Below are 16,383 nucleotides of genomic sequence, written 5' to 3'. Positions count from 1 at the left end.
AACACACGTTGACAGTTAACACTGACAGTTAAGAGCATGTCTTCTGTTGAGATGGCATTATTTTAATTTTAGTGAATTATTGATAGAAATTGTAAAAGCTTGCCGGCTATTTAAATAAACAAATGTTTCGTTTATAACATAAACTGTGTAATAAAATGTGTTAAACATTTTATGTGACCAATCAGACTGTTCATTGTGATTATTTATGTAATAATTTTATGACTGTAAAAGAAATGTCTCTGAAAATAGCAGTTTCATTTTTATGCTTGTGCTTATTGGAAAGCGCTACCGGCTTGGGAGAAGTAATATACGCTATAAACGCTGGTGGGCCAGCTCATACCGATATATACGGTATCCATTATGAGAAGGATCCCTTGCAAGGAAGAGTGGGCACTGCTTCAGATTACGGGAAGCAGCTTGTTATGATTGGAAGAGTAAATTCTAAGGACGAAATACTATACCAGACAGAAAGATACCACCACAGTACCTTCGGCTACGACATCCCAGCTAACAGAGATGGCGATTACGTGTTGGTTCTAAAGTTTAGTGAGGTGTACTTTAATGCACCCAACATGAAAGTGTTCGACGTTGTTCTTAACGGTGACCATACTATTGTAGCTGATTTAGACATTTTTGACAAAGTAGGCCGCGGCATAGCTCATGATGAGTATGTACCTTACTCTATTAGGAACGGTAAACTTTATTATAATGACGAAGAGTCTGACATAAGAGGCGGGAAAATAAAGGTTGAATTCATTAAAGGGTATAGAGATAATCCAAAGATTAATGCCCTGTATGTTATAAGAGGAACAATAGACGAAGTTCCTAAGTTACCACCGATAGTATGGCCGGAAGCAGACCCTGAGGAGCCTAGAGAAGAAGTGGAAGAAAAAAGCACAAAGTCTCGACGAGCCAGTGGACCCAAACAACCTGACCCTTATTCTCTGGACGACAGCTCTGTGCTAATCCCAGTGTTTATAACGATGGGTGCCTTTATACCGCTGTTGTTTTGCCTCTGCAGATTATAAGTTTTATTTATTAATCTTGGTAAAAATGCTAACAATGTATAATCATAGAAATTCAGTAACATTTCAGTTATTTTTATTTTTTTACTATATTTATAATTTTCTATGTAAGAGTGTTACCTTGTGACATCAATAAATTAATTGCTTATTGTATGTAGTGTATAATCTCATAGTAATAATTTTTGTTAAAAACTTATGAATGATTTATAATTATTGTTAGCATATTCACCAGCAATTATTGTTGTTGATCTTATTTTACATATGCTAAATATGTTTGAACTCTTTTGTATTTCTTAGCTTTGTTTTTTTAATTTTATAGTTATATTATAAATTCACTAAATTATATAAAACATGTTTCCCTATGTTGTCTAAGCTCAAGCCAAATAGTACAAATTGTGAAAAATTACTAGTACCCGTCCCATATAGGATATACTTCTAGGAAACATGGGGTAAGGGCATGCCAAAGATCCCTTAGATTTTAGCATGGGTGTCTAGCAGTAAACTTTAACAGTAACAAAAAACTAATTGCGATAATTCCTAATATTTTATCAGCACTGTTCTCCTGTTGTAAAAATTCATAGTTTTTATAGCAACACTTACAATTATTGAATATCTAAAATTAAACAATAATAAAAAAATTTACAATCTCATTTTTCTTTTGTCAGGGGCTTTTACAACACTACCAGGTTGTTGGGCATTGACAATTTGGCATTAACAAGTTTAGTGCTAGATGCCCAAGCTCTTAACTTGATCTTTACACTTGCTACATTATATTTGTAAAAAAACAAAAAAATAATACACTTGCTTCTTTTACACAGTAGAATATAAAATTAATCTCTTTTATTGTCACAATATGAAATATTCATTAAAAGGTTGAGATTTCCCTATCATTTAACTTAACAACATAAAAATGTATGCTTCATGTTCAACTTTAAGATACATGAATAATACATGGCAGACTATTGAAAAAACTAAGATCATAGGGTAACCTACTACCTGAAATCAATTATTTTGAAAACAATATGGCATTAAACAAAAAGACATTTAATGCATACCTATGGATTTTTTATAATAAACAAATTATGAATTACAGCATTATGACTTAATAGTTAAATACATTCACTATATCTAAGTTGCCTAAGTAGTCTGAGAATTATTATCTGGGCTTACTTAAGACATTAAAAATATTGGTTAATCTTTTGGTTAATTATTAACGCTTTAAGTAATTAAGATAATTTCTGTGGTTGTAATTTATTTAAAATCTATTCATTTTATTGTAATTTAGTATTTCAGTGGATACAGGAATCCAGGTGGTCAAATGTAGGATCTCAAATAATATTTCAAAATGGGCATTTTTATCATGTCTCTACCCATATTACGAGCATGTATGTATAATTAATTGTATAAGCACTCTTAACTCCAGATGCACAAATAATATAACTTAAATAAATTATTTGAAATAATACTTGCTTTTACTTTCTGTGTTAAGATCAAAAATATATATTTAAATAGGTCCTGCTTACTCAATTCTAAAGGTAATCAAAACTGTTACACATGTTCTAAAATAGTTGGTATGCTAAAAACGTGCTATATAAAAACTATTGAGCTACTGTTAATCTATTGTTATACATGCTCATTGGAAGCACGAAAGCATGCTACTATTGAGCAGTTGCTACTTGCTATTAGCATGTGTATCGCAACATTTTACATTGCTAATAATGAGCATGCTAAGCATATTGTTACATTTTTGGAATCATTATTAAATAAACATGTTTTTAAGCGAGGTGTACTACTTTGCCTAATACATTTTTTTTAATATGACCGTTATTGTAAGTACATACAAAAAAAATCTAACATGAAAAAAAAATTATTAGTCCCGTTTTTTGGAAAAAAACTTTGTAGTAGTAAAAATTATAATTCCATTACTTCAAACAACTATTCTAAAATAATTACCAAGTATAAAATCAACTATATGTAATTTTTCAGTAAATGATGTGAGTAAACTGCACTAAAGGTAGGGATTTTCGTATTTTGTACAAAAATCAACATGACGTAAAAACCGTGAAATTTCGGTTAACATATATTGAGTTATTTTAGTAGGCATTGATGTCAGCTATCACCCTTCAGAGTATGACGTAATACTTACGGAACATCCTGTATATGTATAAAATCAATTTTCATGTATCTACTCATACCTTCAAAAAACAGACTTCCACTCAAAAATGCTTAGAATAGTAGTTGGTACACCTACAGTAAGTTATAAGTAGGTACAATAAGGAAATGAAACACGATTATATTCTTAATTATTATTATTATATTTATACAGTGGCATTAGTTTTATAGGCACGATTAAAAACTGTTTCAATTCTTATTATCAGTTATCACTATTCTTGTTTTCTCTTTTTAACTTCAGTTTCTGAGATAATTTCACCAGTCTTAATAACCTGTAATAAATAAACTTTTATGGGCTTAGATTATCTAAGAAGCTAATAAAAAAAAGTGCGTGTCGGGCCACGCGCAGTGTAGGGTTCCGTAGATCAAATGAGCATTTTAAACCCTTTTATTGCAAAGATACCGATAGCGATACAGTTACACACTATCACTATCACACATTATAGATATACGACATAGACAAAAATCATCCTCACTTTCCATGTATGGATTCCCTATCCCTACATATTATTCCCAAAAATAGTTTGATTTCAAATTTTCTTTTTACCGTTTCATAGACGTGGTTACTTTATATACCCACCATTTCAGGTAACTAGTTTTAACAGACTCTGATTTATCTCTAATAACTTTATTTATGTATAATAGCGGACCCGGTAGTTTTTTTTGACTCATTCTCTATCCCTATCCTATTCTACATCCACCCTACCGTACCCGTACCCTACACCTATTCTTCCCCTATCCTACCCCTTTCCTAACTTTAAAAAACTGTCATCATCCCTATTGAGAAGAGCTGTAGTATAGTGTCAGATCAGCTCATAGTAGACAGTACGTTGTATTTTTTTATAAAAAATTTTGGTTGGACAACTCTTATCACTTGGGGGTATGAAAGTAGTCGTAGTACTCCTACCCGATATGTATTAAATTATCTATACCCCAACACAATAATGTGCTGTAGTCATGATATTGTTATTTATTATCTATGAAGTTGTAACTCATAGATAATGTCTATCTCTATGAATTGTCTGTGACAAAATGTCTTCTTGTCAAATTCAATTTCTTGTGTGCAGATGCCTCCATATAAATATTGTAATGTAATCCATTTTAATCCACATATAAATTTTATTGTACTATTTTTTGGTGAAACATTTTTGAATAAATGTTGTTCACTAATTTCTTGTTTTCGTCAATTACTTCTTTCACCACGATCATCGATCGCTCGTGCGCATCTTCAAGCTCTGCCCAACAAAGGTTATGATACCCAGATAACGTGGTGAGTAGAAAATTTTTAATAACGATTAGAGGACAAGAAAAATGGCTGATGAAAATGTACAGAATGTACACACTACGCAAACATTTGCTGGAGGTGTGTCGATTGACAAACTGGATGGCGTCGCGACCTATAATTGCTGGAAATTTCAAATGCGCATGGCCTTGACCTTAGAGGGCCTATGGGGCTGTGTTTTGGGCACGGATGAAGATCCTACGCGTGGACAGCGAGCCCTCGCTAGAATTTGTCTTGCCGTTAAATCATGTTGCGTACAATATATTCGCAACGTTACAACAGCTAAAGAAGCCTGGATCAATCTAGAGAAAACCTTCGAGGATAAAGGTCTATTTCGCCGAGTAGTGTTACTAAGAAAATTGCATCATATGTCTTACACAGAGTTCAAATCCATGGCTGAGTACATTGACGCAGTCATGACAACAGTACAACAATTATCAGACATAGGAAGGATTGTTGATGACAGAGAGGTTGCAGAACTACTACTAAGTGGACTTCCTCAGGAGTATGATACGTTGGTGTCAGGACTTGAGGCGTTGAATTTTCAAGACAACTTAACTAGTGAAACCGTTAGAGCCCGTCTTCTACAGGAAGACTTCAGGAGGAATAATAACCTATTACAAAAGAACGGAAACGGGAACGGAGAAACAGCTTTTGCTACTAATAAGAAAATGATAATCTGCAATTTCTGTAAACGAGCTGGACACACTAAGTCAAAATGCTTTAAGCTGATAAGAGAAAGAAAGAAGCAGAAAGAGCACACATCTGCTGCATCTGTATTAGCTGCATTTTCCTCTGATGACTGGATAGTTGATTCAGGGTGTACAACTCATATGTGCAAGAATAAACAATGGTTTGTAGATTTAGATATCAATAAGAAATGTATGGTAACGGTTGCAAATAATGAAAGATTAAGTTGTAATGGTATTGGCAATGTTTATGTAATGTTTCCTAATAATGTTAAGAAAATGATAAGTAATGTAATGTATGTTCCATATTTATCAACAAATTTACTGTCCGTTAATAGGTTAACTGAAAATGGTTATTTAGTGAAATTTGATAACAATGCTTGTCAAATTTCTGATGATAAGGGTCAAGTCATAGCCAGCGCTAATAACTGTAATGGCATTTACAAATTGAATGTCATGCCAGCGATAGGTTTAACAGAACATTGTTCACAGAATACACAAGTTAATCGTCAGTGTTCCGGAATGGTAGGTGGCAATACAACGGAGGCTGCATATGCTGTGTCATCTGAGTTATGGCACAAACAGCTTGGACATTTGAGCTATAAAGGTATGTGTGCACTTCGTGATAAGCTTGCTGATGGTGTACATTTTTCCAATGTTGGCAACCTGAAAGACTGTGAGTCTTGCATTAAGGGGAAGCAAGCAATGCTTTCTTTTCCCAAGGGTAAGGCCAAGAGAGCTCATAGATGTCTCGAGTTAATACACTCCGATGTCTGTGGTCCTATGTCGGAAAGCAGCTGGGGAGGTCATAAATATCTTCTTACATTCACTGATGATTATTCTAGAAAGACATGTGGATACTTAATGAAAAATAAAAATGAAGTTATGTTTCATTTTATAAAATTTAAAAATTTAGTTGAAAAACAATTAGATTGTTCTATTAAATGTTTGAGGACAGATGGCGGTGGTGAATTTTGTAACAAAAATTTTGAAATTTATTTAGCTAACAATGGTATTGTTCACCAAACCACCATACCATATAGCCCACAACAAAATGGAGTTGCAGAGAGGGTTAATAGGACTCTTATGGAGAAAACGAGATGTATGCTTTTGGAGGCAAACTTAGGTAAACGCTATTGGGGCGAAGCCGTCATGACGGCTATTTATCTTAAAAATAGATCCCCCACTGCAGCTGTGCCCGGTGCTACTCCTGAACAGATTTGGACTGGTTCCAAAGTGAACTTAGACCATCTGAGAGTTTTTGGAAGCAAAGTTTTTTCTCTAGTGCCTAGTTGTGCCCGTGACAAGTTAGATAGCAAATCCAAAGAATACATTTTTGTTGGTTATTGCAGTGACTCTAAAGGCTACAGATTAATAGATCCTCAGTGTCCTAATAAGGTTATTAAATCGAGAAATGTTCATTTTATTGAATCTTTAAAGTTCAATTTATTATCGAATGATAATAATAAGGTAACTTTTAATAATACAATTTTATATAACTGTTATAAAAGTGCAGGGAATAATAATTCAAATAATGAAAATAATTTATTAATTAATAATTTTGATAATAATCAAAATATTTCTGTGACTTCAGATGGTGTTGAAGAGGCGCCCTGTATTGCAGAGTCCAATACTAGTCGCTCCTCTTCTGGTTCCTTCTCTGATGATGTTGTAAATGAAAGTAGTATTTTAAATTCTGATCCAGTGACATCTGCCGATGAACAATTTTTATCATTTGACTCTGGGAGTACCATATTATCTCCTAATCAGTTGACTGATGGTGTATCGAGTCCTGAGCAATGTCTTGAAGAACCGAATAGACCAGTAAGGAGTACACGTGGTAACATTCCCAAAAGGTATGATGATTATGAACTAGATCTTTCTCTCTTTGCTCATAATTATGTTTTGGACGAACCTCAATCATATGAAGATGCTATGGCAAGTCAGAACAAGGCTGACTGGCAACAGGCTATGAAAAATGAATATGATTCATTGATCAAAAACGGGGTTTGGGAGCTGGTTGATAGACCTCATAATCATAATGTGATCAAATGCAGGTGGGTGTTCAAGGTCAAACAGGATACAAAAGGGAACTTTGATAAATTCAAGGCACGTTTAGTTGCTCGAGGGTTTGATCAAAAGCCTGGTGTTGACTATGACCAAACTTTTTCGCCTGTAGTGAGGCACTCAACTATGCGTATACTTTTTAGTTTAGCAAATGAGATGAATATGGACATAGATCATATTGATGTCACAACTGCTTTCTTACATAGTAATTTACAAGAGAAAATATATATGGAACAACCTTATGGTTTTGAATGTGATAATAAAAATAAAGTATGTTTATTAAGAAAGAGTTTATATGGTCTTAAACAGGCCAGTAGAGCTTGGAACCAAACAGTTCATGATTTGTTGACTAAACATGGTTATTCTCAAACTAAAAATGAACCATGCGTATATTATGTAAGACATGATAATAATTTGACTATAATTGCTGTTTACGTTGATGATTTCTTTATATTTAGTAATTGTGACATACAGAAAAATTATTTAATTGATATTTTAAGTAATAATTTTTGTATCAAGAATCTAGGACCTGTCAAAAACTGTTTGGGTATGAATATTTATAGAGACAGAAGTAAAGGCATATTAATATTGAAACAGTCAGAATATATTAAAAAGTTGTTGATACGTTTTAATATGCAGGATTGTAAAAATGTTGCCACACCTATGCAAGTTAATGAAACATTCACTAATAATGGCAGTAATTGTAATTTACAGTGTGAATTTAATTATAGAGAACTAATAGGCTGCCTTATGTATTTGAGCGTGTGTACACGACCTGATATTTCATTTTGTTGTAGTAAAATGAGTCAGTTTAATAATTGTTACACTCCTGCTCATTGGACAGCTGCTAAAAGGATCTTACGCTATTTGCATAGCACAATTGATCATGGTTTAGTTTTTACTTGTAGTAAAAATATGAATCTTGTATCCTATGCTGATGCTGATTGGGCAAATGATCCAAGTGATAGAAAATCTTACACTGGATATGCAATTAAAATAGGAAATAACTGTATAAATTGGGAAAGTCGAAAGCAGCAAATTGTGGCATTGTCGAGCACAGAAGCTGAGTATATAGCAATGAGTGATGCTTGTAGAGATATTATGTTCATTAGACAGTTTGTGTTTGAAGTTATTGGTAAATACTTAGAATGTAAACTTTATAATGATAATCAAAGTGCTTTAAAATTGTTGAATTCTAAGGAATGTCATAGAAGAACCAAACATATAGATGTTCGGTATCATTTCATGAAAGACTTAAGATATAAAAATGTTATTTGTTTTGACTATTTACAGACAAATGAAATGATAGCGGATATTTTAACAAAAGCTTTGTCAAAAGTTAAACATTGTAATTTTATGAAAAGTTTAAATGTTAAAATATTGTAAAAATGTCAATGTCTTCAAAATTGTTTAACAAATTTTGATGTAATTAAGTATATATTATGACAAAATTATTATTGTATTGGTTTAAGGGGAAGTATTAAATTATCTATACCCCAACACAATAATGTGCTGTAGTCATGATATTGTTATTTATTATCTATGAAGTTGTAACTCATAGATAATGTCTATCTCTATGAATTGTCTGTGACAAAATGTCTTCTTGTCAAATTCAATTTCTTGTGTGCAGATGCCTCCATATAAATATTGTAATGTAATCCATTTTAATCCACATATAAATTTTATTGTACTATTTTTTGGTGAAACATTTTTGAATAAATGTTGTTCACTAATTTCTTGTTTTCGTCAATTACTTCTTTCACCACGATCATCGATCGCTCGTGCGCATCTTCAAGCTCTGCCCAACAATATGCACACAAAACTTCATAAAAATCGGTCCAGCCATTTCGGAAGAGATAAGGGTAGGGTAGGATAAGGGTTGAGTAGGGGTAGGGTAAGGGTAGGAAAGGCGTTGAGTAGCACCGCCTTCATACTGATCAGCAGGTAGAACATATTATGATGTTATTTTTCACTTTTTAGTTTAGTGGGTACGTTTTTAGGTTTGAAGTCGGTTGTATTTTTTTTATTAAAATTTTATCTGTATCAGAAACATAAAAATATTAATTTACTTTATTAGTAAGTAGCTAATACTGGCTGTATTTGGTACATTTGTCTAAAAAAACAAACGCTGGTGTGCGCACTTCGTTATCTGTGCAAAAATGACAAACATATCAAAATGTTATCACTAAGGAAAACTAGCAAAAGCAAATTTATTTTTAAAAAGTGTGTTTTCTCGCAAATGTATAAAACGTCGTATGACATACGTGTGCTTTGATAATTACAGCCTCTGCTTCCTTACTATAGCTCACGCCTTTGGCTCAAGCTGCAATATCGCCTTGGCTGTAATTATCAACTTTTTTTTTATTTTATTTTATTCTTTACAAGTTAGCCCTTGACTACAATCTCACCTGATGGTAAGTGATGATGCAGTCTAAGATGGAAGCGAGCTAACTTGTTAGGAGGAGGATCAAAATCCACACCCCTTTCGGTTTCTACACGGCATCGTACCGGACCGCTAAATCGCTTGGCGGTACGTCTTTGCCGGTAGGGTGGTAACTAGCCACGGCCGAAGCCTTCCACCAGCCAACTTACCGCACCTATATCATAATGTACTAATTACTATCACAATACTTACGCGTTCTCAGTATTGTTCATTTTCAGTTGACATTGTCCTTTTTGATTCAAAACGTATCCTTTCCTACAGTGTTTACGGGTGGCGCCGTGAGTAGTCGCAGCAGTTGCAGCTTTGGTCGTCCCAACATTACCGTCAGTGGTGACCTCCGGGTGACTTCTCTCAGTCGTGATGTCTTTGTCTGTAACTATTGTTGCAGACGAAGTCGACAAATCATTCGTTACGGGGGCAATTGTGTGTTCTAGAGGCGTAGTTGTAGCAACTGTTGTGCTTGAGTTATCTCTCGTAACAATTTGTTCAGTAGAAGTGCTTGTGGCGTTAAGTGGTCGTGGTGTGGTACGGTTTTGAGGTTTTATAGTTAATTCCGAATAATCATAGGCGTAATCGTAATCCTGAAAAGGAAAATTCGTTATATATGATTATAAACTGCGATTGTAACTCTTATTGAAGACAAAACTCTTTATGGATCCATTTATTTTTGTACCGTAAGAAAGTACAAAAATAAAAGGACTCTCAATAAGAACTTGTCTTTCTTTCTGTTCATACTAATCTTTACGTATTTGCATGAGGTTTTCAGAGAAACCTTAGGTAAGCGTAGCTTCAGTAGCAGAATTTTCCACTCACTGTTGAACACTAGTCTCCGAGCCTAACCCCTCTCTCAGAATGAGAGGGTTTAGGCCAATAGTTATAGTTCTTCGCGCTGGTCCATTGCGGATTGACAGACTTCACACAAGTAGAGAATTGAGAAAATTCTCAAGTAAGTATGGAAGTTTCCTTGCAAGTTTGAGACTTGTAAGACTTAAAATGCACATAACTGAAAAGTTGAAAGTGCATGCCCCGGACCGGATTCGAACCTACACCCCTTGAATCCAAGGCAGAGGTTTTATCCACTACGCTTACACGGCAAGCTTAGCTTAGGACAATGTAATACTTAGAATTTGTTTTGAAATTCAGGCATCAGGCCACAAAAAGTAGGTACCTACCTACGTAGCTCAATCATCCCCTGTTTTCCTTTCCTTACGGATTATTTTTTTTAATTCACATTGGACCTAATTCGAAATATAGGTGTCTTTCCACGTTAAAAAAAGTATCAAAATCGAACTACTCAGTAAAAAGTTACACGTGTTAATACATAAAAAACTTCACGTCGAATTGCTGTTATAACTTGGCAAATTCGTTCGTAACACTCCCGATAGTCTGCGCGGGCCGGAACGCGGTATCAATGCTCCCTTCCCTCTGCCCCCGACGCCCGCATATCATGGGAGTGTCATCAACGAACTTGCCAAGATAGGCTTATCTCTGTTTTACGTCGGTTGAAAATAACATTCAACAGATACCTACTACATCAACAGTAGGTATCGTATGACGTAGAAACCGGTTAGGTTTTTATACGTAAGGTAGGTCTAGGTCCCTACTTCTTCTTTCTTCTTACCTAATACATAAGTTATAGTACCTAAGGCTTCACTTAGGCACTGAGAAAATGCAACCTATTTTTTGTTTTTCTATACTATACCTACTGTCTATACAAGACGTGTTCGCTTAGACAGGTATCTAGTTTCGTCATTGGTTACGTTAAACACCTATTTGTATTCAATTAATATAAACTAATTTACATTAGTAGGTACCTATGTTGTAAGTTAAAATATTCTATAGTTCAAGTTTATCAGCGAGGTCACCCTAATTTTTAGGTAATACTTATCTACCTAATTCAAACTAGTTCTTCAAGTTCTGAAAATTATTATAATTAAATTATAAAAAATTATAATTGTTTTATCTAAGAGCCAAACATAGATAAGTAGCTAAGTATTCGTACAAAAAAAAAGAAAAACAATCTTACCACATACTCCTCTTTGTCGCCTTTTAAAATGGCAAATAGCTGCACATCCTTGAGGTCAACTTGGATATTGACGTCTCCTGTTTGCCGCTGGTCATATTCCGAATCTGCGTAGCTCGTGAGAAGAGAACAAAGAAAGTATATAATAATAAACATATTGAAAACCTGTCGATAGTAATACTCAGCCGATAGGAACAACTCCGTTCCGATCGAGTCCCGTTTGCGCAACTGGCCGAGCTGTATAGCGCCGCCCTGCGTGCTTTGAGCTCCAAGTTATTTCCATCAACATAACAGTTAATTCAAGTAACCGTGAGAAGGTCGATAGCCTCCGCTTATGCACTGAGAGATTGCGTAAAGTCAAGCGAGCTTTTATGTTACAATGCTATAAACTCCGATAAATTGGGTACATGTTATGTTACTCTCGTACATAATATGGTCATAAGTAGGTTACCAGATCAAAACATTAAGCAATTGAAGTAATCTTTAATGTTTTTAGTTAGTTCATAAAATAAGCACGTGTCATCATATCCCTATTTTGAATAATTTGACGTAAAACCATTTACCATTGTTACTTACACTACGTTAAAACTGTGTAAGCGTACCTAAAACATTGTAAATTAGTGAGAGACGACGCTAAGTCGGTTAATTTAAACTAATAGTCATTTATAAGAGAAATAGGCAAAGTTTGTGGTATTATAGGAGGTAATCTCTGGATTTACTTAACCGATTTTGAGAATTCTTTTACCACTAGAAAGCCACGTTATTTGTGAGTGTCGCTATATTTTATTCCCGTACTCTCACGGGAACTACACGGGTGAAACCGCGGGGCGTCAGCTAGTTAATTCTAAAGTCGTTAGGTAGCACTGCCAAAAAGGCATGGCTGTTGACACTTTTTTTAAAAGGATCTTTTGTCCAATAGCGAGACATGAATAAGTACCTACATAAATATTTTTAGACCATATGAGCCAAAACGCTGCTATGATAGGCGGATATGATTGTCTTTAAATTATTCATAATTAATTTCATAATTATGAATAATGTTTATTCCTTAGTGAGTGATATCAAGTGACATCGTGACGTCCCAAAGTGGACGACAGAGTTTTTGTTTTTAAAAATTTATTAAATACATAAGAAGGTTAACTTAACTTTTATTAATTGATAACGTTATATTTCAGACCCTTATTCCATGTACCTCTTCCCTGCCTACCAGCCAGGCCTTCCTGAATGAAGCTAAAGCTAATGATATGAAGCTTAGACCCACCACGCCTCGCAGATCCAATACGGGTGGACAGACTTGAGTTGGATGATAATGTTTTGAGTCTAACTCTAAGATAATGATTAATAACAAAACCGGCAGTTCAATGTGCTCTTCGAGTAGGTACCTATTACCTGTACCTACTCCACCAGTTTCCCATTTCCAGGCTGCTATCTACTTCACTATTTCATAGCCCGGGGCTCTCTTAGTTAGAGCCACATCGTTCGAAGCCTTACGCTAACACCTGGAACCACGAGGTAGACCGAGTAGATATAAGGCGGAAGGCACACAATGCGTTGCGGCGCCGCATCGCAAAGATTTCACCGTATCAGCGGGTCACATGCGGTGCGCCGCCGCAACGTTGTTATGTCGCAGCGGCGTTGGACAGTGTCTAAGTTTTTGTGACGCATAAACAACTGTGCGGTGCCGCAACACATCGTGTGCCCCGCTCTTAGATACCTACTCTATAGCTAAAGCTAATCTTTCATGTAGCAGTTTAGCTCCTATATTAACATATTTTATGCACCTAATCCAATAGATTACTAAAAGGATGATCATGAATCATGATGCCTAGATAGGAAAATAAGCAGATAAGCCTCATAATTTGGTAAACGTGTAGTTATCAAACATGTATCGATATGAAATTGAAGTAAGTTACAGGGGCGTAGCTACTGGCGTATCAGTCGTATCAATGATCCGGGGGCCCCATATCATTGATACAGTTTTGTTTAATAGTTTCGCCCTAAATTAGAATTAGGGGAGTCGGCGCAGTATCAGCGTATCAATGATACGGGGCTCCCGGACTACAGGGGCCCCATACGTGTGAAAGCAAAAAATACTTGTAAAATCCACAATCTCAATTAGTCTGGTACTTCCCAGAAATAAAAATCATGAAATTTCAAAGAAAGTAAATTTTATCTAAATAAATTATAATATTTACTAAGAGTCCGTACAGACTACTTTAGTATTTTAGTCGAGCAGGTACGAATAATTCAGCCCAAAAATCGTTCGTACTCGACTAAAATACTAAAGTAGTTTGAACTAGGCCTATATTGCCTAATTTTCGCCCCTTTTGTAGATAAATAACTACAGGAGTTGAAATCTCGAGTTCCTTTGACACCTATCGAGTTCTAAGAAAATCTGATAATTTCAAGATAAATAATTTCACTGTAAATTGTTGAGACTTCAATATCGTTAAATTATGTTTTAGTCTGTGTGTCATAGACTGACATTTCATTTGTCAAGTCAAATGTCAATACAAATGTCATTCGTTTTAACGTGAACGAAAGATTGTTTTTGCAATTTATTTACAAAATAATTAATGATATCAGTTTTTTACACTTCTCCTTTAATGACAAGAATTACAGTTAACCGAATTTTTTATAAATCTTTTCCAGGATATTCCTCAACGATTGTTGTCTAAGAAATGATAAAATTCTGGAAAAGCGCAGGTTTGTTATTGCATTACTTTTTTATTAGTTTGTTTTCTCGTTTTTACCTAATGTAGATGTGTCACTAGTTATTTTTTCATGTTTCTGAAATCTGTTTTAGCTAAAGGTAAAACTGGCTGCCCAGTACGCCCTCCTGAAAATGTGGAAAACAAACAAATTAAACTATTGGATATTGGAGGAAGCTGTGACGTCGACGGTAAATATATTTGCATCGGTAAATCTTATCCCCGATCAATACTTATGTTCTAAATATTAGTATTATTTTCAGACAAAGCGGACATTTTCGACAAAACATCTAATCTATCAATAGATTTACATGACATACTTATAGGGAAAACAGCAGTCAAATATTTTACTATGTACATGGAAAATATTGGTAAACAGTATCTTGTCAAATGTTGGATGGAATTGGAAAATTTCAGATTTCAAATTGTAAATTCTAATATAAATGACAAAGAACCTCAGCGCTCAAAAATAAGTCACACTAAAAGTTTGGATGGTGACTCAAACAATGTAGAAGTTGATAAGAACTGTGAAAAATTTATGGTAAAAAAATTTGGTTGGAGGGCAAGTACCAGTAGTTTAAGAAAAGCTAATAGTGAATGTTCATCAAATTCTTGTGGGAATTTGATTCAACATTTAGATAATTGTCATGATTGTAAAGATAATAAAATTACAAATTTTACAGAAAAAGCGATAGATTTATTTAAGAAGTATGTGGCTTTAGAAGCACCATATCAAATAGATTTATCAGATGATATCAGAAAAACAGTTATATCAAATATATGTCAACCTGAAGGCCAAATATCTGAGGAATGTTTTAAGCCAGTTCAAGATGCTTTGTTTGGCTTAATAGACAAAAACTACTTCAAAGGATTTCAAAACAGCCCTCTCTATATTAAATCACAAATAGATATATTGACTAGTGGATGTATAAGCCTAAAAGATATACTTTATAATGATACCATATTATTTTATTTTACTGAATATTTAGAACAGGAGTCTTGCAGTAACTTACTTGAATTCCTAATAGCCATAATGCATTTCAGAGACAATCTTATTAGGGGTAATACACCTCAACTTGAACAAGCTCAAGGTGATGCTATTGTCCTCTATGAAAAGTATTTTTCCCTTCAAGCTACAAACCCTATTGGTTTCCCCACCGAAGTACGATTAAAGGTTGAAAGTGATATTTGTAGTGAACCAATAGCCACATGTTTTGACATGCCTTACATCATTGTATATAAAACACTTAGCCAGTATGTCAAAACTTTTTTAGGGTCCGAATTGTATTATACTTACCTGTCGGAAATGATTAAATCTGTGGATCAGACATGGTCTTCTACCTGCAAATCTCACTCGGATTGCAGTAGTGAATTTAGCATAAGCACACAAAATACTCTTTTGGCAACAAGTGATCCACACTTCCGAAAAAAGCGTAACCACTCTGTACCTGATATGACTATTGATTCTAACCAACTGTACAATGCAGATGCACTATGGCAAAGAAAAAAGCATGATGGTCTTATTCTCGGCAGGATCAACAGTTTAGGAAGGTTTGAATCAAAATTTGAACCAGACCCAGACAAAAAAGAGAAATCAGTCTTAAAGAAAATGGTGAGTAAATTTGTTACAACAAACACATCAAAGGTTGAAGAGGAAATGGCATGGCAAATTGCTCACATGATTGTCAAAGATGTTACTGATTTAACTATGTCTCCACCTGAAAACGACTGAGTGATTTATATTTAAAACATATGTGATAGAACTGTTTAAACTGTTTAAAAGTATATATTTTGTAAATAATGTTAAACATAAATACTACTCTAAGAGATATATTAAAACTTTAACTTAAGTACTTGTGATTTTATTTACTCAAGAAATGTAACAGAGCTGTGATCAGATGTAATATTATAACTTTAAAGATGTATTGTATATATTCTAACAATTTAAAAAAAATATATACTATACTCCTC

At 34.3% G+C, this 16,383-nt stretch overlaps 3 protein-coding genes across 4 annotated transcripts; 2 read left to right on the top strand and 1 right to left on the bottom strand.

Moving 5' to 3' along the window:
- Positions 1 to 2,488, top strand: LOC112053044 (malectin-A). The gene has a single exon (XM_024092316.2). The coding sequence runs from the start codon at positions 219 to 221 to the stop codon at positions 1,026 to 1,028; it is 810 nt and encodes a 269-aa protein (XP_023948084.1). The 5' UTR covers positions 1 to 218; the 3' UTR covers positions 1,029 to 2,488.
- Positions 2,489 to 3,316: 828 nt separating this feature from the next.
- LOC112053392 (uncharacterized) lies at positions 3,317 to 11,983 on the bottom strand. The gene is made up of 3 exons (XM_024092796.2): positions 11,705 to 11,983; positions 9,871 to 10,259; positions 3,317 to 3,469 (listed from the first exon to the last, which is right to left on the bottom strand). The coding sequence occupies exons 1-3, from the start codon at positions 11,855 to 11,857 to the stop codon at positions 3,400 to 3,402; spliced, it is 612 nt and encodes a 203-aa protein (XP_023948564.2). The 5' UTR covers positions 11,858 to 11,983; the 3' UTR covers positions 3,317 to 3,399.
- A 2,220-nt stretch (positions 11,984 to 14,203) lies between these two features.
- On the top strand, positions 14,204 to 16,263 carry LOC112053375 (A-kinase anchor protein 10, mitochondrial). Of its 2 annotated transcripts, none has more exons than XM_024092780.2 (3): positions 14,204 to 14,407; positions 14,508 to 14,603; positions 14,664 to 16,263. In XM_024092780.2, the coding sequence occupies exons 1-3, from the start codon at positions 14,383 to 14,385 to the stop codon at positions 16,142 to 16,144; spliced, it is 1,602 nt and encodes a 533-aa protein (XP_023948548.2). In that variant the 5' UTR covers positions 14,204 to 14,382; the 3' UTR covers positions 16,145 to 16,263. The 2 variants fall into 2 exon arrangements, with proteins under 2 accessions (XP_023948548.2, XP_023948554.2); XM_024092786.2 differs by having other exon boundaries at positions 14,205 to 14,407; positions 14,676 to 16,263.
- Positions 16,264 to 16,383: the final 120 nt, after the last annotated feature.

This window comes from Bicyclus anynana, chromosome 5 (assembly GCF_947172395.1).
Source record: "Bicyclus anynana chromosome 5, ilBicAnyn1.1, whole genome shotgun sequence".
NCBI lineage: Eukaryota > Metazoa > Arthropoda > Insecta > Lepidoptera > Nymphalidae > Bicyclus > Bicyclus anynana.
Note: the sequence above shows the minus strand (reverse complement) of the source record. Positions and strands in the feature narration are given on the sequence as shown.

Excerpts from the sequence above, each read along its gene's own strand:
- LOC112053392 (XM_024092796.2), bottom strand. The coding sequence starts at position 11,857 with ATGTTTATTATTATATACTTTCTTTGTTCTCTTCTCACGAGCTACGCA. Across the intron at positions 10,260-11,704 it reads GCGACAAAGAGGAGTATGTG|GATTACGATTACGCCTATGA; the intron begins GTAAGATTGTTT and ends TTTCCTTTTCAG. Across the intron at positions 3,470-9,870 it reads ATGAACAATACTGAGAACGC|GTTATTAAGACTGGTGAAAT; the intron begins GTAAGTATTGTG and ends TATTTATTACAG.
- LOC112053044 (XM_024092316.2), top strand. The coding sequence starts at position 219 with ATGACTGTAAAAGAAATGTCTCTGAAAATAGCAGTTTCATTTTTATGC.
- LOC112053375 (XM_024092780.2), top strand. The coding sequence starts at position 14,383 with ATGATAAAATTCTGGAAAAGCGCAG. Across the intron at positions 14,408-14,507 it reads AAAATTCTGGAAAAGCGCAG|CTAAAGGTAAAACTGGCTGC; the intron begins GTTTGTTATTGC and ends AATCTGTTTTAG. Across the intron at positions 14,604-14,663 it reads AGGAAGCTGTGACGTCGACG|TATTATTTTCAGACAAAGCG; the intron begins GTAAATATATTT and ends TCTAAATATTAG.